The sequence below is a fragment of the Centropristis striata genome, chromosome 21, assembly GCF_030273125.1.
Source record: "Centropristis striata isolate RG_2023a ecotype Rhode Island chromosome 21, C.striata_1.0, whole genome shotgun sequence".
In the NCBI taxonomy this organism is placed as follows: Eukaryota; Metazoa; Chordata; class Actinopteri; order Perciformes; family Serranidae; genus Centropristis; species Centropristis striata.
In genome coordinates, this window is record NC_081537.1 from 11,604,620 (window position 1) to 11,631,010 (window position 26,391).

At 39.7% G+C, this 26,391-nt stretch overlaps 2 protein-coding genes across 3 annotated transcripts; both read right to left on the reverse strand.

The window, feature by feature from the left end:
• Positions 1-272: 272 nt before the first annotated feature.
• Positions 273-8,978, reverse strand: atp6v0cb (ATPase H+ transporting V0 subunit cb). The gene is made up of 3 exons (XM_059324615.1): positions 8,693-8,978; positions 3,058-3,241; positions 273-1,766 (listed from the first exon to the last, which is right to left on the reverse strand). The coding sequence occupies exons 1-3, from the start codon at positions 8,766-8,768 to the stop codon at positions 1,562-1,564; spliced, it is 465 nt and encodes a 154-aa protein (XP_059180598.1). The 5' UTR covers positions 8,769-8,978; the 3' UTR covers positions 273-1,561.
• A 3,537-nt stretch (positions 8,979-12,515) lies between these two features.
• tbc1d24 (TBC1 domain family, member 24) lies at positions 12,516-24,575 on the reverse strand. 2 transcript variants are annotated; one of them, XM_059324282.1, is made up of 7 exons: positions 24,474-24,575; positions 20,331-21,427; positions 19,523-19,681; positions 17,123-17,186; positions 15,234-15,329; positions 13,826-14,075; positions 12,516-13,508 (listed from the first exon to the last, which is right to left on the reverse strand). In XM_059324282.1, exons 2-7 carry the CDS (start codon positions 21,314-21,316, stop codon positions 13,354-13,356), a joined length of 1,710 nt encoding a protein of 569 aa, XP_059180265.1. In that variant the 5' UTR covers positions 21,317-21,427; positions 24,474-24,575; the 3' UTR covers positions 12,516-13,353. The 2 variants fall into 2 exon arrangements, with proteins under 2 accessions (XP_059180265.1, XP_059180266.1); XM_059324283.1 differs by lacking the exon at positions 24,474-24,575 and having other exon boundaries at positions 20,331-21,673.
• Between the last annotated feature and the right edge of the window lie 1,816 nt (positions 24,576-26,391).

The window sequence follows — 26,391 nt, forward strand, 5'->3', positions numbered from 1 at the left end:
AAAATAACTATCTGCCAACCACACAATGCAGGCTCTGTGAGCAGTTATGTCAGTGCTGCAGTTGCAGTTCTTGAGGCGTTTACCACACTGAAGATAAAAAGCTCTCACCACAGTCTCACAGGAAGACATGAATACTGTAAAACACCAACTCTGCTCATCTGTTGTACAGCTGATTTGTTTTGTAACAAAAATGCAACGTCATGCTTCCTGTATAAGATTAAAAATGCGTCAAAGTAAAATGTACAGCACTGCGTTCGGAAGCCAGTCAAATCTAAGTTGGAATCTTCTTTAATTCGATTGTGACACACATGTCGACACATCAGGATAACTTCAATATCAGTGGTAATACAGGATTGTAGATTGGCGCTTCAGTAAATGCGTCAGCAGCAGTTCCATTTTCAGAAAACAAACCCCAGATCAAAGTGGACCAGTCCTTGCATGAAACTAGGCCAAACTACAACACTAATCTCACTGGATTCCTGCTGCATGCTACAAATGATACCATCAAGTATTCTTGTGTCATTTAAACTTGATTCTTTTTTTTTTTTTTTGGAGGAAGTATACATTAAAAGTAGTATTTTGATCTGGATTAAATCTTCTGAAACTAGCCTGCTCTTCAGCTTCATATCCAACAGCAACAAAACACTGAAACCCATGCAGGATCTTAATGGCTGGAAGGTGGAAGAGATGAAGTACAGCCACAGATGAAGAGGAAGGGAGGGGGGTGAATAAGATGGAGAGGAGATGAAATTTGGAAATTACACTTGTGAGACCCGACACGGGGCACACACACCTTTAATGCAAACAGCAGTACTACAGGAAAAACACTGAAGTTTGAGAATGTTTGTGTAATGATTAGAATACAGCTACACACAAAACTCCCACTTCACCAGCAACATACTAAAGGCAATCTTAATTATTAAACCAAGAATTACATCCAGAGGAATTCCAACCACTTATCACAATTAACCCACAGTGCATTAAATCTATCTATGTAGATATTTATATGTCTGTATATATGTATAATATATCCTGGGGAATTAAAGACTTTTGCTGCATTAAACAGTTCAATGAACAATTTCTTATAAATAAAAATCAGTGGAAAAAAATCGTAAGTCCATATACATATCTCTTTACAAATAGATCCTCAAGATTAATGCAGAAATTGTGTCAACTCCCAAGTCGATACGGGAGGAGAAAAAGCTGTGCGGCCCTTTGGTCAGCTCTCCAAGACCAGAAGCCAAGCTGCCTCAGCTGGCCTCAAGGCCTGAAATAAGTGGAGGGAAAAAAGGAATCTTCTTCATACAATTTTGAAACACACACACGCACACAAGACAGACAAATCACTACATTGCGCATTTACAAGTTGACTATCAAATTGGGACAACTGTACACATTGTTGAGATAAGACCATATTTACGGAGCCATTTTAATTCATTTTTTCCTCGCCTTCACTTCTTTCATGTCGAGTGGCAGAAATTTTTACAATTTTTTCCCGTTTTACACCTTTTCTCCAGCAGCAACATAAAGGACAGATCTTGTAGTGGAGATGTTTGGGTGTTTATTTTGTGGAGAGAATGAGGGCGACGATGAGCCCGTAGAGACCCAAAACCTCAGCGAAAATCAAGATGAGGATCATGCCCACAAAAAGCCTCGGCTGTTGAGCTGTGCCCCTCACGCCCGCGTCGCCCACGATGCCGATGGCGAAACCTGCTGCCAGCCCGCTGAGGCCCACGCTCAGCCCAGCTCCCAGATGGAGGAAACTCCTAAATACACACAGATAAGTGTTTGTCAGCACAAGGTAATGGTGATGATCTGGGTAAACAATTTAAGCGATTGAAAACATTTTTAACTAAACATGCAATATTCAGAACATTTTTTTGTTTATGTGAAACTGTGATGCATGCATGGAGCAAATAGTTTGTCTAAAACCTATCTGTAGGGTAAAGGCTGTTGAGCTGATGAGGTGTTGAAGGTTTAAGTTTGTCCCATCAGTAAGCAGTCTGCTACCTACAACTTTACTTTTATCTTACCAAATCCACTATGGTTTCCGCTTGATTTACTGATCCTACCTTGCAATATTTTAAACTGATCCAATGTCTATGTACACACATTTCTCTCCAAGAAGAAATTACAGTGAACAGAGTACGCACTCACAGATATGCTTATATTTCTAAGTTAAATACCAGTAAGTTATAAAAGGATAAGCATGGTGTCATTGTATCTTAATTACGTGTCTGTGCCGCAAAACTACATTATTTATCTATTTTTTTTTAAAAAGGAGTCACAATGGCTGCATTAGATAGTTTTACTTTCTACAGGTTGTCTAAAGGCGCTGACACATCAGGCCGACTAAGAGAGTCTGTGGCCCTAGTTTTAGCATTGTGTCTCACGCCCTCGGCACAAGTCGGACCTCTGTCTGCAACTTTTCTACCACTTGGGCAAGTTGTATCAGCAGTGGAGCCTTTTTGTGAAGAAAACCACTGATTGGCTGTTGAGCTTAAGCTAATCAATGCAAGAAAAGGGAAAATGAACGTGAGGAAAGCAAAAGACGTCAGAAGGTGTATCGCAGAAGAATCATTCAATTACACAAATTTATCGAATGACTACTACAGACTACCATCACCTGCTGGGATGGAGAGTTATTTTCTTTCCATGCAGGCACAGGACATATTTGGCTGTGGTCTTTGCGGTGTGTTCAAGTGCAACTTTTGGCCCACAAACAGGGGACAAGGGGTGACACAACAGTTGGCCTTTGCTGCAGCTGGTTTTTTGATGTCACTTTGGTGTGTTGGGGCTTTAAACTGCAGGCCAGTGACAACATGGGAACAATGTCCTGAGCGTGTGCAGAGATGTTTATACGTTAATTGTATTGAAGGTTTACATCACACTGTGTGTTTAATTGTAAATTATTACACAGTGGCTACATGGCTAAATTTTGTTACGAAGAGAAATAGTCCTGTCGGATGCCTAGGGTTAGGATTCTCTTTTGTGATTTATTTAAAATAATGTAGACAACACAAATGTCTTAAAATATGACTGGTCAGCTGGACTCACTTGTAGAGGGAGACCCCCTCGGAGAGATTGTTGGCAATCAGCACTGCTACTACCAGGCCGTAGATGGCTATGATACCCGCCATGACCACTGGAATGATGGACTTCATGATGAGCTCCGGCCTCATCACTGACATGGCGGCGATTCCTGTACCGCTCTTGGCTGTGCCATAGGCTGCTCCCAAGGCTGATAGGGAAGAGAGGAGATAATTTAGTTAAGTAAACAAGATGGCGCATGCATGCACACACACACACACACACAACAATGCAAGCTAAAATAGGCTAATAGACTCAAGAAAGATATCCGAGAGCACAGCTGAATAAAGAAGCAGAAGTGAAACAAGAGATGGATGAACAATATGACAACAGTTAGTTTCTGTTCCCTTAAAAATCCAACATGGCTCCACTTGGGAAATTTTGCTAGTCTTCAAGAGGGGAAATGACTGTGGTCTTTTTTACTGACGCAGATACTATGCGACCAGATATCAGCTGTGTCACATGTTAAATCTCCTGCTTCAGCCCTTGCAATTTCAGAATGGACCCTGCCAGACCGCTGCAGAGCTGTAAATCACTCTCTGAATGAAGAGGCCTCATTAGGCTTAAGCACACAGCAAACTGCTGACATCATAAGAGATGCAGGATGCCACGTCTCCAGAGAGACCACATCGGTACAGGATGGGCACCTGGGGGGGACCAGCAGTGTACACTGATGCTGCATCTGCTGTGTGCAACTATATCCAGTCCACACTAGTCTCTGGCTACAATCACTGTAATGTGACGGGGAAGGAAGAGAACAAAAAGCTTCATCAGCATATTGGCTCCGTCAGGCTGTGACGCTGAGAGTAAAGCATAGTGCCACCTACGTCACACAGCCAGGTCTGACTACAGAAGGGGAGTCCAAGAGAATCAATAATCAACCTGCTCTAAAATTAGAAACTATAATATACCAGCAACCATCTTTAAGAACTGCTTATAATTCTGCAAAACAAAGAATTTATTAGCTAACAGATTACATAGCAGAATCTTATAAATTTATCCCAAGGAGCTTTTCAACCTGTACAGCACATGACGCAATAAGAGAATGAAAGAAAGGAGGAAACCTCAGAAAGGGCAACAGAGGAAATATCCCTCTTCCAGGATGTGCATGTGCACAGAATAGACTAACAGGGGTCTTGTGCAATATCCAACAAAGCCAGTCAGGGCAGGGCATCATGCTGTAAATCACAGACAGCCTGGTTTGACATGATTCCCCACGTCAGGTGTGTGTGCAGGTATGTATTTAAAATGACCCTGTTTATTTCCTCTTCCACAGCAAAGCAAGAGATAGCGAAAGCTCAGCGGACAACACTAACCACAGTATAGCATGTGATATATTGTTCCATGCATGCTGCATCAGTAGTTTCACTATCTAACAGTATTCAATACATATTTACATGTTATTTATCTAGAACAGATGAAGACATTTCATGTTTAAAGATTTATGATTCTGCTTTGATGCCAAATATAGCCATCTGCCCTCCATGGGTTCCCTGTTGCATTGAAAAAACATGTCAAAGCTAGTTGCTGCTTGCAATTTGAGAACAGATGTCAAAAAGGCTGCATAACAGACAGTACAATTTCTCTAACTGATTAAGACATCTACTATGTGGCACAACAATATAATAAAAAACAAAAAAGCAAAAATACATCCATCAATTCATGTGCTGATCTCGTCATACCATCGGCGTATTAACAAGGGCCTGGCAAAGTTTTGCTGCCACTTCATAGCCAGCATTTTGATGAGGATTAAGTGGGAAGGTCTCTAGAGATATAATCTTGGACAGCCTTATGCATACAGCCTTGGGTGCCCTGCGCTGTGTTTACCGTATTCTTGGGACAGTGTGCTAAGCTAGTCTGGAGATAGTTCTGGTTAACTGAAAGACTAGCCCTTAGGGTTTCCGGCTGTTGGATCTGGAGGCAGTTTGATGACCTGGGCCAATCTTCAAATGTGCACATGGCAGCCAGCCACAGCCCCGACTACGTATAGGGATTCATCACCAGACTGATGCTATCAATATAAGGTTAATCACTCCTACCCATCTACAGAGATGTGTTTCAGTGAAACTGGGCACCGTTTTTGCAAGCACTGACAAATGCACAGAATTTTTTTTAGTTTTACTTTGTACCCAATTCTTTGATGGTGGACTAAATCCTTCACATCAAACGTAAACTATGTGGTACATCACATTAAATGAACTGTCCTGGACAAGCAAGAACACACAATCAACCTCAGCAGTTCAATATAACAACTGACCAAGATAGCAGATCCAATTTGACTATTGTAATTCTGCCATCAAAAGCACATTTAGTGCAATATCCTGAAAATACCAAAGCCATCCTCTGAACAGCTGATTCTCGCTATTCAGCTATTAAGAACAAGCGTAATATGTTACCGTCAGTAACGTTATCCTCCGACTCCATTCTTTCGAGGTAAGCTTGGCCTCACTGAGGTGTGACCGGTGAGGGTTGATAGAGAAACACTAGAAAGCTCAAACATTGCCTTTCTGTCCTGATGATTAAAGGTTTAATGTGTAGCAGGGCAGGTCCTGCAGTGGTGTTGAGGTACAACCTCTGGGTTTTAATCCTAATCCCCTCAGCTTAGGTAAAGAGCTTTTTCTCCTATTTCTTCCCCCTGCAGAATATTTGATGTATGGGATGCCCTTGTGACGTCTTGTGATGTCAGAGATGGAGATGCCTCTAGCTAGAAATGATCTTGCATGCAATATGCCCACCCACGCAATTGATGGTAGACTGGTCTGCTCTGAATAGTAGGTGAATGTGGAAGCACTGGTTTTAAAGTAGAAAAAGTAGTAAAAATCATGGTTGTTAAAACATTTCCCCATCCAAGAAATCTGTGTGCTGGCTGTCATGTGAAATATGCAGCTGCCTGAAGAAATTGAGACTTGCTGACCAATCTGTTACACCAGAGTCTCAGGGATGTCTAAAGCGTATATGCATATATAACCATTCCACTGAAAGTATGTATTCAAGAGAGATAACGACAACCTGAATGTAAATTAAATGTCAAGCAATTGAAAGTACTACTGATTAATGACAAAGTATAAAAATAACAAATTGCATGTGTTACCAAGCTATGCTACTCAGAACATTTAACAATTGCTCAGGAAATTGGAAAAGGCAGCCACTGCAGTTTTAAGCAGTATAGCAAATATGCATCTTAAATTATTGTAAGCAGCACTATGAGTAGATTTATCATCCTTGTTAATAATCCAAACTATAGGTTAGCCTTCTACTTTAAGTTGAAAGTAGAATATACAGACTGCTGGTTAAGACCGGATGAGGGGTGGAGAAAACAGAACGACTCCCAGTCTCATGGGTGATGGCACCTTGTGACTGTCACCTGTTCTGAGTCAGCCATTATTGCAGTCCTCACGACTGAACACCATGTCCAGACTACTAAAACAATGAAAAATCACCTGACGCCAAAGCATCACAGCAACTTACAACCTGTTCCAGAAAATGGCTAATTGCTGTGAGTAAAGTGCCTTTTATAGTGTGAATTTCTGAGCCATCTGCTTGGACTACTACTATTATCAATATTTTAATAATTACAGCTAGTCCTTTAGCTTGTGTACACTAAAGTGAGCAACATTAAAGAATCACAAGCTACAATTGTCTATCCATGACTCTATAACAAAGTGTAAGACATTAATGCTAAAGTCTGACTCATCAGGTGTCTCCTTCCATCCCACCACTTCCACATCCCTTCTTTGTGCCAGCATGATCCCCTCTCTACTAGCTAATTCCCCAGCTGTCACTCCTTCACCGCCACAGACTAGTACTACCGCTCGCCTCAGGGGCCACCCCTGCAATACTGCCCTTGCCTATCACTACACATTAAACCTGACTTATGACAAGATCAGGGTTGGCTTTGGCATCCAGTTGGCTCTCATTTAGTGGTCAGGCTGGACAATATAAAATAATTTAGCTGTATCTAAAAATCTATTATCCATTAAAAGTGTGGTGCCTTACTGTGCTGTCAACATTAACACTTCAAATAGCAGTTAGTAGGTATCTCCAAAATGTGTCTGTGCGCTAAATCTCTAGTTGATTTGTTTAAAAAAAACATGTTAAAATATTCCTTTCACTGACTACTAAACATGCATGTGGATTTATAAAACTGTGATGAGACAAAAGAGGTGGGAACAGAATCTAACATTACATTCTGACAAATGCTCTATCTAAATAGAATAAAAGGTATTGCTCTATAGCATCCACTAATATCCCAATTAAAACCTATGTACCATACACCACCATCAACAAGACAGTTTTGCCAAAAGGCCTCGAGCAATACGAGGTCATGCCCTCTGTAACATGTTCAATTAGTAGCTTGTTGATTTCCCATTGGAGATGCACCCATCCACCAGTCACACTAGTCACATGTAGGCATTTTCTTTGACAAAGCATATCATTGGCATATGATGTCTTAGATTAAAAGAAGACAAATAAAAAGCTAGTAAAGGACCCATAAAACAAGTATGACCAATAATAAAAACAAGCCAATTTCAAAGTTCACTTGCTGTGCCACTTCACACTTTCTACCCAAAACCACCTTTAGCGCCATACTTGTTTTTAGTGGTGTCACATAGTAATATTTCACAAAATCGGTTGCCATATGACAATTAAAAGACAGAAGTCTCATCATGTGATCATCATGTGATCTTGCGTCATTCCTTTGAACAATAAGGAAGTTAACCAGCTGGTCATGGTTTCCAGTGGTTATTTGAGTTACAAGACATAGCCGTTTTAAGATTAAAATAACTTGCGTTCAATTAGATATGAGCCACTGACATGACATATGGTAAACTGTTAGGCAGTTTACGCAGAACGACGTCAATTTGATTATTTAACAATCGCTGTTTAATGGTCTCCACTTTCGAGCTCAATTAAATTATTTAGTGTAAATTAAATTATTTAGTGTGAAACGTATTATCTATTGCTTTTCACCTACATACAGTAGTGTGGCATGTGGCAGAAAAGTGGGATTTAACTTAACGTTAACCCCATAAACCTCCTGCTAAGTGCCAAAGCTAACAAGCAGCCAACAGTATGAGATAAATGTACATACATTTTGACACATATGTGAAGCAATCGACACGGTTTGAATAAGACATAATAATTTGAATAATGTTATATTTCCTGATCAATAAGCACCATTCAGCGTGTACACATGCATATGCTAACGTCAGAGCTAACATTTGAAGTCGTCATCAGCTAGCTAGCTAACTAGTCTTTGCAGTATGTTGATAAAGCAGAATGTCTAGAAGCGATAACTGCATTACCTAACTAATATTTACTAACGTTAAACAGTGGCAGGTTAAGAATGACCCAAAGCTATCGAAGTTAGCTGTTAAGGTTAAAGTCTAAAAAAAAAAAAGACAACTCAAGATTAGCATTGCGACGTTAGCCAGGCTAACGTATGGCTTTTACAAGTAAGCTTCAAGAGACGCACCACGGAGGACAATTCAAAGCACCCTGTTGGAAATAATACAAGTGTAAAAAGGGGTTAGCAGGAACTCTGACAGCGACATAATGCAACAAACAGTTTCTCTATAACAGATAATCGTGTGATAATTACCGCTGAACACCATAGCCGCAGAGGCGCCCATTACTCCGAAGAACGGAGCGTATTCGGGAGATTCGGGCTTCGACATTCTTTCTCACACAGTATAAAAATAAACTAAATATACAAAATCAAGTGCTAATGTCGACTCAAAAATCGCACTTGGCGAAAGCTATCGAAGGCCACAGGCTTGAAATGAGAACCCGAGTGAACCAAGAGCCGTCTGTCAGCCTAACTAGCAGTGTAAACGGGATAGTCACGACTCTTCTGATAAATACCCGGCGCAGCAGCACAAAATGGCGAAGCGGAAAATATCAGCTGACTGGCCGTACGGATAAAACCTATCATCGTCTGGGTGGGTGGGGGCGCACTAAAACTTACTTCATTAATGATCTACCGTGGCACACAACACATTTATTAAACAAGAAATGTAGATTTAAAAATATAAACGACTTATTCCGCACAACTAAAGTGTGTTTTATTTTATTTTATTTTAATTTATTTTTTTGAAGATCACCCCTATCGGTCATCACTTTGGTGTGCTCCGCTGCAGGCTTCCCCTTTGATATCTACGCATTCACCCTTCAAGAGCAGGAGGATGAAATGATGGGCAAGAGGGTGTGGAGACGCTACTCAGCTAATGAAATTGGTGTTATCCTATTTATTATGGAAAGAAAAAGAAAAATAAGACATAATTTATTTCAAATATCTTAATACATCACGTTATAAATGACACTAATATGAATGTCATGCTTCAAGAGAACCCCACAGTTGATTAAAGTGACCTCTCCAAATATTGAAATTCCTATGTTGCATGTGTTCAAACACATTTCTGCCTTTTGCACCAGGACTCTATCATGCAGCAGAGAATGCTTTGCAGTCAGCTGCGATATGCAGCAACGTGGAACGTGAGAGTGAGAGAATTTGAGACTGAGTGTGTATGGTTGAGTGTGTATGTATGTATGTGGTGGGGGGAGGGAGCCGAGAATCCCCCATCCCACTGTATAGCTCCCAGCAAGAGCATGCTCAGAGATCCAGAACGAGGAGGGGTGGAGAGAGCTAGGACACCATGGGAGTGATGAAGAGTGTGTGTGTGTGTGTGTGTGTGTGTGAGTGAGTGAGTCAGAGAGAGCTTGTGCAGTCCCCATGCCTCCTCTTCCTCCATCCTTCCCTCCATCCTGCTCCCTCTGCATTGCCTTGTCTAGTCAGCACCAGAGAAGGACCCCTCCCCCTGTAAAGCTCCTTCACTCGTGATGCAATTTCTACACCAGCATCACAGGCTTATTTCCTTTTCAAACACTCTACTCAGCTAATGTCTTACTTACGCCAGCCGCCAAATACTAGGTTGCATTATGCAACGAGAATAGATCATTCTGGAGTACGGAGCATGTGTGAGTGCTGTGATGCATTAAAAACAAACAAGGTCACAATGAATAAGATGACTTTCACTTGGTTTTCTCTTTTTCTGCTCACTGATTGACACTTATTGATCCAGGGCTGGTGCTTTTAGATGTATGGGGATGTAGCCTTTCTGTTGAGGTTGGATTATGATGTTCCTCTGTGTCATACATACAATATGACAGGCCATGTACTCACACATTGTCGTTTCCTGTTTGTTTTGGGTGGATGGGATTAGGTGGATGCTCTTGCCCTTGAGTAGCTCTGATCAATAAGTTGTAAGATGAGCGTATAAGAACTGGGCATATTTGAATTGGATGGTCTTTGAGATGCTGTTTAAGGAAGACAAAGGGGAACTGTGAGAAATTCTCACGAGGGCATGATTCTATCAAGATCGTGTTCAAGATACACCGTAAAGCATTTACTATCAATTGTTAATGTACAGAAGACTATAATGTGATTTTAGATATACAGGCAACAGTGTTGATGTGATTATCTGGATCCCTTAACTGTATGTGGCTCTAGTACTTTAATATATATGTTCATAACAAGATATAATTCTACAAAGAGCTCAGGATTTCATTAAAGGAAGTATCTGAGCAAAGGTATTTTAAGGTTAGGCATTTTCTTGTTTCGACGTGTGACCAAAAACATAACTCTGTATTTCATTCACACTGTGATGTGAATTTTCCAAAGTCAAATTCAAACACTTTTCAAGCATTTTCAGCACCTTACAGCTGTGGTAAATAACATATTTATACACAATATATACATTAAACTGATTATTACACTTCTTCATCTCATTACATTTAACATCACTGTGTGAACAAGACACATCGTTTCCTCACTGCAATATAGGGACAAAAGAAAAGAAAACACATCAAAGTGACATGTTTCAAAATGTATCACCTTGACCTAAATTTCAAGCATTTTTAAACCTGGAAAACTCTAAGGACTTCAAGCACCTGTAGGTACCCAGTCTTTATAAAAAAAATGCTAATGCTGTGGAATTAAAAAAAAAAAACTTAAATCCTGCCTTAGTGACAAATCTTTGCTTGTCTATATGACATTCAAGAAATCATTTCCATTATCCCCCCCCCCCCATAACTACAATGCAATATTCAGTCTAAAGATCAAAACAATATGTGTCGGGACCTCTTTAGTCTGCGTCTTAATCCCCCGTCTACAGACCCTTGTGGGCGGGGGGCTGGTCAAGGAGAGACCCATCTCGGTGTAGGGTTAAATCCTTAAGCACATTACTCCTTGTGGCTGGAAAGCATGGTTTTCAGGAGATGCACCAGACCAACCCCCGAAGGAGCAGCTAAATATAGACGTGCATGTGTGATTAGCAGAGTGTCACTCCTGAATGAACAGCGAAGCCTGAGCAAGACGGAGTCAATGCCACTTACTGTAAGGAAGGAATTACTCCAAACGCTCTAAGATACATTTCTGTAGATGCATTACGCTGCACCACATCCACTGATAAGGAATTGTTCAAACATTTTAATAGAGCTTAAATATAAAGTATTGATATGGACTGACAGGTGGCTCCTACTTCTTATCATGTTTAACTGAAATCTAACTTCAAGGAATTAATTCTGCAATACAGCTGATTGGTAAAAGGAGAAGACTTTTTACAGATATATTTAAGGCTATATCTGACTCATCTCTGCTAAATATTTTCCAGTCATGCAGTTCACTGTCAGCTTCCACAAAGCAGAGACATTCAAACAAAAAATAGACGGCACGTATGAAGACGTATGAGTGATTTAAGAGTCACACAGTTAGTGTTTTAGATCATACATTATTTTACTCATATGCTCAAACTGCTACTGACTCTCCCTACTGCTTAAATGTTGCAGCTACATAAAAGTTTCAACAACAAAAAACATACACATAATGAAAATGGCATAGATTCTGTCTATTCTATTTAAAAATTGTGCAATTTTGTCCACTGCTTTACTGGTGATTTTGGTAAACAGGCGTACTAGCTGTAACTAGGCATAGAGAAGGATTAGGGGGTTGCATGTATGGTCAGCTGACTTTAAAAGGCATCTGGCACATTTCTGTGACAGTCTGAAGAAATGTCACTGTCTCTGTTCAGAGACAGAGATGTGAAAGATTTGGAAGGAAAACAAAAAGAAGCGAAGAAGAGTCAGTTGCTTTTCTGGAAGCATATCGCTGTATTTTCACATGTAGAATACATTTACCCAATTGATATTTCACTGGAGCACATCTGAACATACAGACACAAACAGTGTGTATAACTGCAACAACACTTTGCCTTCAGGGCACATTTTGGACCTTTTTTGTTACTATGTTCACACTGGAAAGGACGGAAGTAGCAGGAAAAGGGTGGAGAAAAAGAGAAGGATGGGCAAACTGCATTTTAACCTCAATTACTTGTAAACCAACAACACCTTTTGAGTTTTTTCTTTAAAAAAAAAAGGTCTGCACCGTTATTCACATGAATATATCTTATACTATACAAAGGAAAAAACTGCCACTCATTCAAAAGAAAGCTTTGACATACAGTGCAAAATAGCAACACTCAAATTCACCACTGATATTCACAAACATTTACCACATCATTTCATTATTAATCTCTCACACACGCACATATAGAAAATTAAAGTGGGGAAAATGTATCAGGACTTGACTGAAAACTTAACTGACCTGGAACTGTCTTAATCTCAGTTTTCCAACATTTAAAACACATTTTTATCAAATCAACTTTTGACTTCACACATTTTATCTTAAACCTTATGGCCTGGTAAATTTATTTTTTTTTTATTGACAGAGAAAGAGATAGCTATACAGTAAATTTGGCAGATTGAGCTAAACCACAGAACACATTCAGAAAAGTAAATGTTTCAGCTCTTCATGAACACACCACGGTCAACGTAAAAAAAGCGGAACTAAATTAACTTTACATCCGCTTTATCTAGAGTCCTGACTTCCTTCATATTACTGGACACAATAACATAATACAAATCTGTTAATACAAAAATAAACAGAAAAACAAAAATATAACACATTTGTTCACATGTAGAAATTTGGATTAACTGCATTAATAAATAAAAAATTATAATTCATATGAATTTGGAGGACGGATGTAGTTCTGTTTGCATACCTGTGTTTTACACCTGTAACACTTTGCTGGACATTTTTTCAGACAGATTTTCTGCTTTCGTATGTATTTAAGCGGTGCAATGTGCACATATGTGTCTGTGCCTGTCTGGATCTACATGTATGTACGTGTGTTTTTGCGTACAGCACTATGAGGCCATGGCGTCCTGGAAGCCCCACGCTTCTAGCAGTGAAACCTGGAAGCTCTCAGCACACAGGAGGGGGTTGTCGAAGGTGGCGCAGCTGCCAGCGCGCCCATGGTTGAGCTCAGAGTCGATGTAGAGAGCGTTGCCGTCACCTCCCCCTGACACACACAATCATATTTATATAAATTATAAAGTACAAAGTCTGTATTTCTGCAAAAGGTTTTCACCCCACCGGACAATCATCTTACCTTACAGCACATTGTTAAATAAAAATGTTGTGTTCAATGTGATGAAAGGTTAAAACAAAAATCCCATTGTGAATGTGTTCCCATGCGTATGAGGGAAGTTGTAAAACCTGCTATAAACAGTTACAGAAAACCTTCTACACCAAGTCAGCTATGGGAGTAAAAAGAAAAATACCAGGGACCAGAAATGGCAAATACACAACAATAACCGCCAGTAGCAATCCACTCACCCACTATAATGGAGTCAAAGTTGCCAGCCATGAACATGGAAGTGTTCTTGGAGTTAAGGTTGAAGTGGCGGGCGGAGAGGAAAGGCGACAGGTCTCCTGCAGGTTTCTCCGGCTGCTGCAAGCCGTTGTTCTCTGAGTTTTGCCCCTCAGAGGCGCCCGTGTCCTCCTGACCCTCCTGAGTCTTGATGGCGGAGGCTAACTCAGGGTGGCGGATCACCACCCACTCATAACGCTCCATCTCTGGCTTTAGCTAGAAGGGAAAACAGGCATTCATTAACAGTTAGATTAAGCCAGCTCAGCCAGATCCGTGCAGTTTAGCTTAATTACAGCTAACTTTAGCTTAACTTCCTGTTACTACATAAACAGTAAACTGTACGTGTTTATTCTTATACACAAGTTTCTCTTAAAGAAGAAACTACAATCTCAATGAGGATACCTATTAAAAACAAAGGATTAAATGAAATGAATAAAACCATGGTGCACATCGACAGCCGACGTCTCCATTTCTTCTTGTTTCGGCTGAGGGCCAGGTTAGTTACTACTGGCTCAGGTTACGGGAGTTTCCGATCTGTGTGCGCTTAAGTATTACAGTGTGAGAGGACGGGGTTTTCTGGCTCAGACAGCCCACAGCTGTGCATCGGCACAGATACCCAGTAAATAATTGATACTAAGGCATTAGAGAGGCAGTCTGTTCTGCTTTTTCTGGCCCAGTCGCTATTGTATTTAAAAGGTCAAAGCAGAAGAGAATGATGTGTGGTTGTTTTACGGATATGGCAATGCCCAGTATGGTGGATTGTGACCTACTAGGCAGGATTTTCCAAATAGGAGCCAAGTGGGGCCAGAGACACACATCAGATCAAGAGCATGTGAAAACAGAGTGGATGGTGCCCTCTGGTGGCTATAGTGTGGTACTGCTCAAAATAATGTCTCCCATTGATCTAAAAACCTTCCCAAGATTCTCCCAAATAACAATCAATTAAAGAAATAGATCTTTTGCCAAAAGAAAACTAGTCCCAGATACCACACTGTAAAAAAGTTTGTAGAAATTACAGTAAAACACTGTCAAATTGCAAAATCAGAAATGAAAATGTAAAATGAAAAATTGAATATCACCATAGTAGTAATTACCTTAAATCAAGGAATAGTACATAACTTCTAACATAACCCCTTTTCATGTAAAATTAAAGGAGAAATACCATAATGTCTCAAGGACACAATTACCCCCCAAAAATAAGTTTAAAAAAAATAAAGTTTCAGTCTAAATTACAGTTTTTGCTGATATTTCCATTTAAATTTACAATAGAAAACCCACTCACTGTTTTTTTTATGGTGAAGTTCTGGCAACCACAGCTGCCAGAATTTTACTTCAAATGAAACAGATTTTTTTACAGTGTAGAAATACACTCACCCTGAAGACAAAGCACTCCCCTGTGCCAAAGAAGCTTAATTTGTTGCCTCCTCTCTTCCGCTCCTCCCAGTCTGTGGACAGATAGGCGCCACATACCTGAGGAAAAAAAACAGAATTTCAATCAAGTTTATCTCTTCTATTTGCTTATCTGCAATTCTCTACAATACTTTAAAATACATAGTAGTATAAGAGTGTTTACTGTAAGCTCCCAGTCTACGTGCGGACATCTGTTTGTCACACAATAATCCAATCATATGACACCCACGTAATCATGACCTCTGACCAATTCACAGAGCCCAGGAGAAGAATAAAACCTGTGTCTATTTTGAAATGCACAAAGCTACAGTGGATCTTTTTAGTCATTGACATCACTGACTGACCATATGTAGGTCAGTGTCGAAGTGCCTGACTGTAGTACACAACAAATGCAACAGCAAGCTTTTCTAGTGTGGATTTTGCTGTCTTAACATGAGGGCAGCTGAAGTCAGTTTGACCCATTTACTCACATTTTCCCTGTTTGACAGGTATTATTTAATAAAATCAATACCAATGCTGCTTTGTTTTGAGACCACTTCTGCTCATGTTCTACCTTAAATGTCAAAGTGATTCCATCCTACGTAAAGCAGAGATCATCATCAGATTTACACAACATTTAACACTATATTTTAGTCCTGGAAGGGAAGAAAAATATTCAAGATTCAGAACAGGAAAAAAAAGTCTAAAATGGCAACAAATGTTAACTACAAAGTTCAAATTTTAACTGAATACAAAATGTTAAACTGAACTGAATTCATGCTTTTTTTGTTAGCCTTGAAGCCAATCAAATCTGCCATGCTCATGTTTTTTTTGCTTTGGCAAACGCGTCTGATCATTCTCCTATTCAGACAGATTGCCACCCAAGGTGGTCTCTGATGGGCCAATCACAACCGATATCATATAGAGTCACAGAAAAAAATATTAGACCACCTTTGTTTTCTTCATTTTCTTGTTCATTTTAATGCTTGGTACTACTAAAGGTACATTTGTTTGGACAAATATAATAACAAAAATAGCTCATAAGACTTTAATTTAAGAGCTGATATCTAGCCATTTTCCATGTTTTTCTTAATAACCTAACTTCTAACTTAATAACCATAATCATTATCAAGAAAACCATGGAAGGTGGCTAGATATCAGCTCTTAAATTAAACTCTTACGAGTTATTTGTGTTGTTATCATTATATTTGTCCAAACAAATGTACCTTTGGTTGTACCAGGCATTAGATGAACAAGACATTAGAGGGTGGTCTAATATTTTTTTCCATGACTGTATAAGGTGAATTTGATAGGATAACTTTCAAACTAGGCAGCGTTGCGTTAAGATTGTGTTCCTGCATTGCCCATTTCTCACCACAAATTATTAAAGAAACACTTTTAGTTACTGTTAAGCTGCAGTTTGAGAAAACTTGCCCCTTTGGAAATAAAAAATGAACTGAAAGGTTCCAGACTAATATGCATTTGTGAATTTGTCAGGAAATGTTATGCTTTTGCAGCTAAAGCAGCACTAGCCCCCTGGCGCTGGGGCTGCCAAGCACTGATGTCTTAATATCTTTATATGTAATGCCAATCTCAAAATAAAATTCTATGAACCTCTCCCACAGATGTATGTGCTCTATTGTTGTGTTTGGTTCATTGTGCCAAACACATTCCCAGGATTTGTATATTATCAGTGGAAAACCCTGGATTTTAGGGGAGTTTACTGATCTCAGCTGTGTTAATCTCATCATTACGATATCGATCAGGAGGCCACCATATCCTATGTACAGATTTTTCATCATAATAAGGTGCATCCTTGATTCGCTCCGACATGAGGGAATCGTGAGATTTTGCCGTCTGTGTGTTTTGCTTACATCGGCATCTGTGGTCCGGATGAGGAGCAGAGTGGGTTCGTAGCCTTCACAATGTTGGTAGAATCTAGAGGAAAATGTATAAGTTTAATTTTTTGCAACTTACTTAATAAACCCCCAATACTGTATATAAAGAATTAAACTTTGATTAATTCAAAATAGACAAACCCAAGACAGTATAAAACGTACACTACAGATAATCAGACATATCACCCAAAACAACCTCCAGGCTATGATAGTAAGCTTAGATGCAGAAAAAGCCTTTGATTCTGTAAAATGGACCTTCCTATTCAAAGTAATGGAAAAAATTTGGCTTTAATGAGACAATAATACAAACAATAAAATCACTATACAAAAACCCATCAGCACAGCTTAAGATTAATGGAGAACACTAAGCCCTCTTCTCTCTGCTATTTTCATTGAGCCTGTAGCTCAAGGAATAAGACAAAATGAAGCAATTGAGGAGATAAAAATGGAAGATAGAAAACTGGCGTTATTTGCTAATGACGTTTTAATATATGGAAGTAATCCAACACGATCCTTGCCAGCATTAATGACATGTTTAAGTGAATATGGCTCTTTCTCAGGTTATAAATTAAATGTTCAAAAAACACAGATTCTTAGTTTTGACTACAACCCTCCTATTGATCTCCGTCAGAAATACCGGCTAAACTGGGACGAAAAATCCATAAAATATCTAGGAATTCATATCCCTAAAAGATCTGTCAAGAATAGCAGAAATCAATTATAAACCAGTTATTAAGGAAACTAAGGAAGATATTCATAGGTGGAGCCTGATATCATATCTAAGCCTCAGCTCACGTATCGAATCCATCAAGATGAACATCCTGCCAAGGGTTTTATACCTTTTTCAGTCATTACCCAGAAACACCAGAAAAACAATTTCAAGACTGGGACAGTTTAATTTCTGGATACATATGGGCTGGGAAAAAACCCAGGATACGATATAAAATACTCCAGCTATCAAAAGAAAAAGGAGGACTAGCTCTTCCTATTCTAAAAGACTATTACAAGGCAGCCCAATTTAGGCCTTTAATAGGCTGGTGTACTCCGAGTTACAAGGCCAGATGGAAAAATATTGAACAAACAATGGGAAAAGGACTTCCAGTCACTGCGTTGATTGGTGATCCACTATCACACAAATACCTTACTGATCAAGATAATCCATGGATCACTTACTCATTAAGGCTTTTGACTGATTTATTAAAACAGTTCAATTTAAAAAAGACATTCGAAATCTTGAAATGGTTTGCTTATGACCCACAATTTACACCAAGTCAACACGACCATAGACCCAAGGAATTCAAGGACCTCTTTAGGGCTTACAACATACTATTCACTAATAAGTAAAGGTACGGTTAGAAGTTTCCAAGATCTCAAGGATAAATTTGGTCTACAGAGCCAGAATCTCTTCAGATATCTACAAATAAGAGACTATATCATGAAAAAAAAAAATAATAATGAACCTGAAAACAATATTCTACAGGCATTTGTAAAAGCTTATAAAGATGAACCTTTTAAGAAGACAATTACTAAATTATACACAAGTCTTCAAACAACAATGGAAAACAACAAATTCTCCACTTTGGAGAGAATATTCATGGAAAAAATCTCATTTGTTATTTCTGCACTCCATATCAAAAGAGGTCATAAACCACCATATCAAAAACCAATAAAAAGTAAATGACAAAAAAAAGAAAATAATTAAACTTTGAGTTGGCAGGTTAACTGAAGCACACATGCATGTGTAAGTAAGGCACTAAATATAGAACAAAACTCTCAGCTAAGGCCTCTTAATTACTTTATTAAAGACGAATTACTTCATTTCCACAATGGCAGGCCTGCTGGTTACTGCAGAGGGAGTCTGCACTGTGTGTATGAAAAATAAAATACACAAAAAAGCCTCTGTTCTGCCAAATATAAATAGACAAAAAGGACAACCGACTTCATGACAGTTTACGACAGCAACTTATTCCTTATTTATTACAAATTTACAACTTTTTCCTTTTGGTTCTGGCAAATGTTGTATTGATTTATAGCTATACTTTCATGTATTTATTCATATTTTATTTCGGCCCTTTGGCTGTAAGTCATTCAGAATCAGAATCAATGCGAAAAATAAAGAAAAAAATCATCACTTCGCTCAGTAATACTAATGCAGCATTGCTATACATGAAATATATTTGTTGCTACTTACTTATTTTCGCCCTGCATTAGCTAATATACACACTAAATGCAAAGCTTACCTTGCTAAGTAACATTAACATCAATTACACAGTCTACATATCCTGAAATATCAATAGTGAGCAGCAGCCAAAGGCCGGATTAATCTATTGAGGTGACCACCGGACACCTCAATACCGTAATCACCGGACAGCGTACCTGTTCAAGCTGCAACCATGGGTGGAGGTGGTGAAGAGGAGCTGTGGTTGGCACAGGGCAAACCGCTCAGGGATCCACGACCAGACGTCCCGCATCTCCTTGGCGCTGACAATCTCAGAGGAAAAGGTGTCGGGGTTAAGTGCCAGCTGCACGTTCCGCCTGGAGACGGCCACAGGAAGAGACAGACAGGCGCAGAATGTGAAGCAGAAACCTTGAATACATTCACTCCATCATTAAATAACTTATCAAAGTAATTAAGCACTTATTTCAAAGTCTGCTGACACTAATCAATCATGCAATATATTATCATAGTGCAGTGACATCATATATATTCTGAGAGTACATGAGCATTTTTTGAAAGAAATAGAAAAGGATCTGGAGAGGTGCATGGAGAAGAAAACCCACCTAGCGCTGTGAAATTACCAATGAAGTAAACACAGGAGTGAAGTGGAGATGAAACAGAAGATGGCGTATGGAAAGACAAAACAAAAAGGAAATGAGAACATAATGTGAGACAAGCCAGCAAGAGCAACTTAAAACCACTCCCCAGAGCATGCAAGAGAATAAAGCTTAAAAAAAGAACAGGATATTCTTGCCAAGATCAGTTTGATAATAAAAATATATAAAATCTATGAGATAATGCTACACCCTTAATGACAAAAATGATTGTAGATGTGTACACCAGAAAGATATCCATGTGATGGATCCAATGTCCTATACATACGCAGTAGGTGCACTAAATAAGGGCACTAGAAGCAGCCTAGTTTCTCAATTACAGGCAACAGAATAATCAGATTATTGACTCTACCGCTTCTGTTTGACAGTGATTCCTTTCTGCTGCAGGGACTTTTCATTTGTGAGGTGCAGCAGGGTGATTTCTTTGCGGCTGAACATACGGATGGAGAAGGCCTTCTCCAGCAACTTGTCGGGTGTGACGGTGGAGGCTATGCCCTTGACGAAAGCTTGAATGTCCGCCCTGACTTTGCTGGAATCCTGCGGCTGGGTGCCCTGGCCTCCCTGGGCCCCTGCTTTGTGCTTACGATAGAACTTGAGCAACGCTATGGCTACACGGAAGAGAACCTTATAGCCCTCTACTAGGTAGACATCCAAGACCCTGACCATGTGGCTGAAAGGCAGGTCACCCAGCACCCAGCGCTGCCAGTCTGAGTAGACTTCGAGCACGTCCTGGGCCGTGGCCACGATCAGTCTGTGTGCGGGTGCACAGTACTTGTTGGCCAGGTCGCCAAAAGTCATGCAGCTAGACTCATAGGCCAGGAAAGTCTGGTCCAGGAGCCGTTTGCCTGGCTCATTGCAGGCCAGTATGCGGCTGACATGCTCGAAACACTGAGCCTCGTCCACGCTGAAGTGCAGGAGCAAAGAAGTAACAGCTGGTAGTGACGGGCAGTGGGAGATATCTGGAAACTGTCCAGCCACGCAGTTGATAATCTGATGTGCCGAGGCTACAGACTCTGCCTTCAGGCAGTACCGCGGCAGAGGACTTCCATCCACAAACTCTGGAAGCGGGATGTTGGAGGAGGGCTTCTTGGTGCCTGCATTTCCCATAATGTCACGATACACTTCTGCATCTGGGGTAACTGTACGACAGGGAATGGCTTTGATGAGCTGCTGGTAGACTTGTGCCCGTAGTTTGTGGTTTTTGGCCCAGTGACCCTGCCGAGCCATCTGTTTGAACTCTTTCAGGTCTTTACAGTCTACCTTGGTGGGCCCACTGCTCTTGGCCAGATCTCCCATCTGGTTCCAGTCCACAAAGCTGCCATATTCTTCTTCAGCCATGGTGCTGGAAACTTGCTGAGTTGCCTGAGTGAGAAGAGAGGAGGGACGCCCCGGGGTATTGCTAACCTTGCAGATAACTAGCTAATTTTTCTTAACTGCCCATGATAGTTACTGAAAGACAAAGGAGAAGAAAAAGAGATTAATGTGTATCATTATAATCATCATAGATAAATAAATAGCTACAACAGCACTGAAGCATGATAAAGCTTTTTACCAGTTATGCATTTTTCATACTGAGCAGTACCAAATTAATATATACAAACATGCTATAAAATGTCTAGGATGTCTTCTACAAAACCCAGTCCTTCCTACTTTTCCTTATATAACTACCTGCTGGACTATGACATAAAATAATTGAGAATAACACATATACATGGGATATGCAGACATGTTTATGCATATCTGTTCCATAAGAGGTGATTCGCACCAATTTAGAAGGGAATGCGTTTCAAAATGGCCACGCTAAATCTGTGCTGTAAAACAACATCAGCATATTTCGCTAATAAGATTAATGCTCTGGTTTAGATCTTCAAATGGAAGAAAGCATGTAAATCATGCACTTCATGTGAAGTGAAAACAAATCAAGTAAACCCGTAGCTTGTATGGAATGCAGTGCAAAGCTATCTTTGTGATGTCATATGACAGCCACAAAACGACTTCAGATGGATTTAATTGGCCAGGCAAAGTTTGATATTAAAGCAATTAAACTTGGATCGCTGGTAGTGAGGGTAATAAAAACTTTGTGTATGCTGTAAAATCTCACTATGGCAATATATTTGTCTGTCATACAATAATCACATCATTTCCTGCAACACTCAAGATACATAGAGATGCGTGTCCAAAGATCATGTGAATTATGCTGAGAACGGTTGTTGCACAACCATGAAATCATGTCACACTGTTTTTTAACAAGTCACATGGAGGTGCATGTCCAAAGATCACTTGCAACATAAAACGATCATAAAAAATAATTTCACATTGCCTTCCAACGAGTCACATGGCGATGCATACCAGTAAATTACTGCATGTAAAACTGGAAGCATTGATGTTGATTCTGTAGAGAGTAGCTGTCATACTTTCAGGGTATATTAACCTCAGTTTTACCATTTTACCTTGCAACAAAATACATTTAATTGACAAATAAATATGTTGTCAAAATCAAACAATATTTACTCTCCATACATCATCAATTCAAAAGTAGGGCTGGGCGATACTGCCCAAATCTTGTATCCAAATACACGTGATTTCATATCTTGATAACAATATGTATAACAATATGACAGGTTTTCTGGTAATTCAAGAAAGTCTATATGAAATAACAATATGGTGAAGCCAGGTTAGCAAAACAGCACCTATTTTTCGCTCCAGCTTCACCTCCACGTGCAAGGATCAGAAGGTAATGTGCTTTCCAAATGATGGAAACACAGTTGATATTGCGATAAACACAATTAAGGCTACACAATATATAATTTCACCATCAGCACTGCAACGCGCACATGCACAATAGTCATGTAGTAGTCAATTTCAAGTAAGGCAAATTCACTCCAACATTTGTCATGCTACAACTTTTGATACCACAGTAAGCCCCTCGAGAACCTCTCCATGGCTGTGTCATCACTATTCATATCGATCAATCTTAATTCAGCTCTCAAAGTGTACAAGATTGATGCTTTTAACTTGCTAAAAATGTGCAAAACATTCATCAGGGAGAGCATCCCCTTGTACCCCCCAAGAGGATAAAAATTATTGTAGGCAATATTTTAGGAACCAACGGAAACCACTAAGATCTTGCAGCCCTGGACACAACACAGAAAAATATATACTGTCACACCGCCCAACCTTATTGCCAAGAACAGAGGTTACCTAAATCCAAACCTTGATACTCAGTCTTTCCAATTCAACCCATCATGTACAAGTTACATGTAGTATTCAGGCTACAGTAACTAAAAATGCTGTTTGTTGCCAAAGCCAACAAGCTTAATGGCCATTAGGTTCATTCCTTAAACCTAAGCACTGATAATTTAAACCTACAGTTTACCCATGCTGACAAATTAACTCTGAACACTGTACAAAAAGGCTTGGAATAAATAACACAGATCCAAAGCGTGTTGGAGCCTCAGTCTTGCAGAGTATAGTAATATCCTGGGTCAGCCTACTTATATATACACATGTCTACACAGCAAATTACTGTCTGCACAATAGATGAGAAATGGCAATGAGTTTGCAAGTATATTTATTTTGCATTAAAGGAAAACGGACAGCTTCTTAGTGTGCTCATGCATTTTGCTAAAATCTTCTACAAAACCTGAAAATGTAAATACTTAAGTTGCTGAATGGAGAAATGACCTGAGCACAAGAAAGCTTATTTGAAGCTGCATATTAAACAGTATCTCTGCAAAACTGGACAGACAGGGTTAGGTAACGTTGCTGTGGGCGAATCAAAGATAGAGATGCTATCCTGGAGGCAAAGCAAATGCAGACACGAAGACGTTAGCACAGAAATGGCTAACGTTACGGTGTCTGCCACCTTATCCCCGAGCTGTAGTTAACATCACAATATTGCGGATGCAGTTGTGTCATCCCACACTGGAATGACAGCTGCAACTGCACGCAAAGCTGCCTAAACTGTATTTTCAGTCCCATTAACGTTAGCTTCCCAGGACAGGTGACGGTAGCCCGTGCACACGGGTCACACGGTATTTAACATTACCGCCCGAGTAAATCTGATACACCCTTTTCCATTCACACTTGCCAAGTTAGCATTGCTAGCATTAGCTAGCCGCAAGCTGCTCCTGTCAGTGCCTGTAAGCAGCTAACGAAACCTTAACCAGACACACAAAACTAGCAGCCAGAAAACAAGACACACACGAAGCCATGTAAATATCGACCAGCACCTAAAAAACCTTGTAAAAAATTTGCAGGCTAACTTAACATTGCTGCAGCAGCTAGCACGTTACAAACCAGAAATACATTTGGTCCGCAGGCTGTCTTGGAGTTTGTTGATGTGGGGAGATTTCAGCTTCAATTTGAGGAAAAGCGATGCATTTAAAACACAAAGCGGCGACAGGAGTAAGAATTACCTCTACCAAACAAAAACGAAGACTGGTAAGCATATGATAAATGACTGACAGCAAGTAAACTGGCGTTATATCCTTACCTGGATGTGAGATGTCTTGAGACGTGAAGCAGTATTCATATTAAGTTGCCTCGGGCATGCGCAGTGGCTCCAACCTCAGTCACGGTCAGCGTTGTGCTGCTGGAGCACAGACAGGGGCTCAGGTGGGCTGGCTAAATACACTCAGTTTACAACCACTTCTGCTTAATTCACACTTACTTATTTTAGAAAATAGTGCCAGAAACTTGTTTAGATCTAGATTATAAGCCTATATACGCACTACTGTAGTCATTATGTGCTCTATCACACACATATATCCACACATCCTTACAGAATCATTATAGGAAGACCACAAGACGTTAAAACCACCAAAAGTATCATATCCTATTGTGAACCAAACACAATTATTAGTATATTCCGAGTCTGCATAGCTGGTCACAGTGTCTGCTTTTTCTTATTTACTTGCAGACATGCTCTGCTATATTAGTGATGACACTGGAACAGGACAGGAAGTACCCTAGCAGGGGCAACAAACCCTGCCTTTGTCCTGCACTCAAAGCAACCGCCAAAAAACCACCGCCCAACACATGATAGCTATTACTGATAATTAAATTGTGGAACCATCATTGCCTTCCAGAACAAATCAGGGTAAAATGTTGTTCGGACGGTCTTGTCCCTCTTAAACACAGCTGATGTTTTTCATGTCCTCATTTGCTGTGACCTGAGCAAAGAAAGATTGTGCTTCATGTGTGATAGAGAGTGGAGGTTTCAGTCTGAGCCAAAGAAATCCAGCCACATCTCAGCACCCATTACACTGACTCTCTCGAGATGCATGAGTTCCTTATAACCAAATGGCATCCACATCCTCTTTAAAAACGCAAGCAAATTCTTGTCACGTGAATAAGATAATCTGCAGGAACTCCATTATGATGATTTCACATTTCATTTGCCTACCAGTTCAAAACATAAAATGTACCCTATAGGACTGTTAGACACGGTGCAAGTGTTGGCTGGGTCGGGTAATGGATTGCACGTAATTAGAATCACGTAATCAGATCACAAAAATAAGTAACTGTATGTAGCCCAGATTACATTTGAAAATAATCAGATTATAAATTAGATTATAGTTACATTGTCAAAGATTACTTTTTTTAAATTATGTATTTAGTGTTTAATATGCAGAAAGGTTTTTATTTGTATTGAAAATATTTGGAGAAAACAAAAGAGTATTGGTAAGAATTTTTACTTTTAGTATAAAAGTGCAATATCTTTAATGCTCCGTTTTGTAATCCAAAAGTATTCAGATTAGATGACATTTTTTGTATTTTTTATATATATATATATTTTGTGTTTACCGTTTTTGTGAGAGGAGAGTGATTCTGAGGGAAATTAAGGAAAAATTGTGAGTATGAAGGATTGTCATGGAGCGTGTGCATGTGTGTGTGATAGAGAGAGAGAAAGAGACAGATGGGTGTAAAGCCAGTAAGCCTTTAGGTCCTAGCTTATGGAGGTTTATGCTCATCAAATCCTTCCGCTCCCACACACTACATGACATCACTGCAGGAGCCCTGCCCCATCCTACTATCTCACATGTACACACACATGCACACACTGATATTACAAGATGCAAACACACCTGTTTATACATGCCCTTTACATACACATATATAGCATATAGGACCAACAGAGAACCCGAACCTGCAACACTTTGTTAGTCCAGTGACCCCTGTATGCATGCACCATTAACCCTCTATTGCATGAATTATTACCTAAAATCTTAAAATTGTCTTCTCTCAGACATAAAAAACAAACATTTTTTCTTGAAGGAATTTTGCAGAAATATGGATTTAATAGTCAACTTTGGTTATAAGTGTCACATGTCCATTACAATAATGTGTATGTGATTTATTAATTGTCATATAAAAGTAAAAGTAGGAGAGGTGTTATATGACTCCCTTTT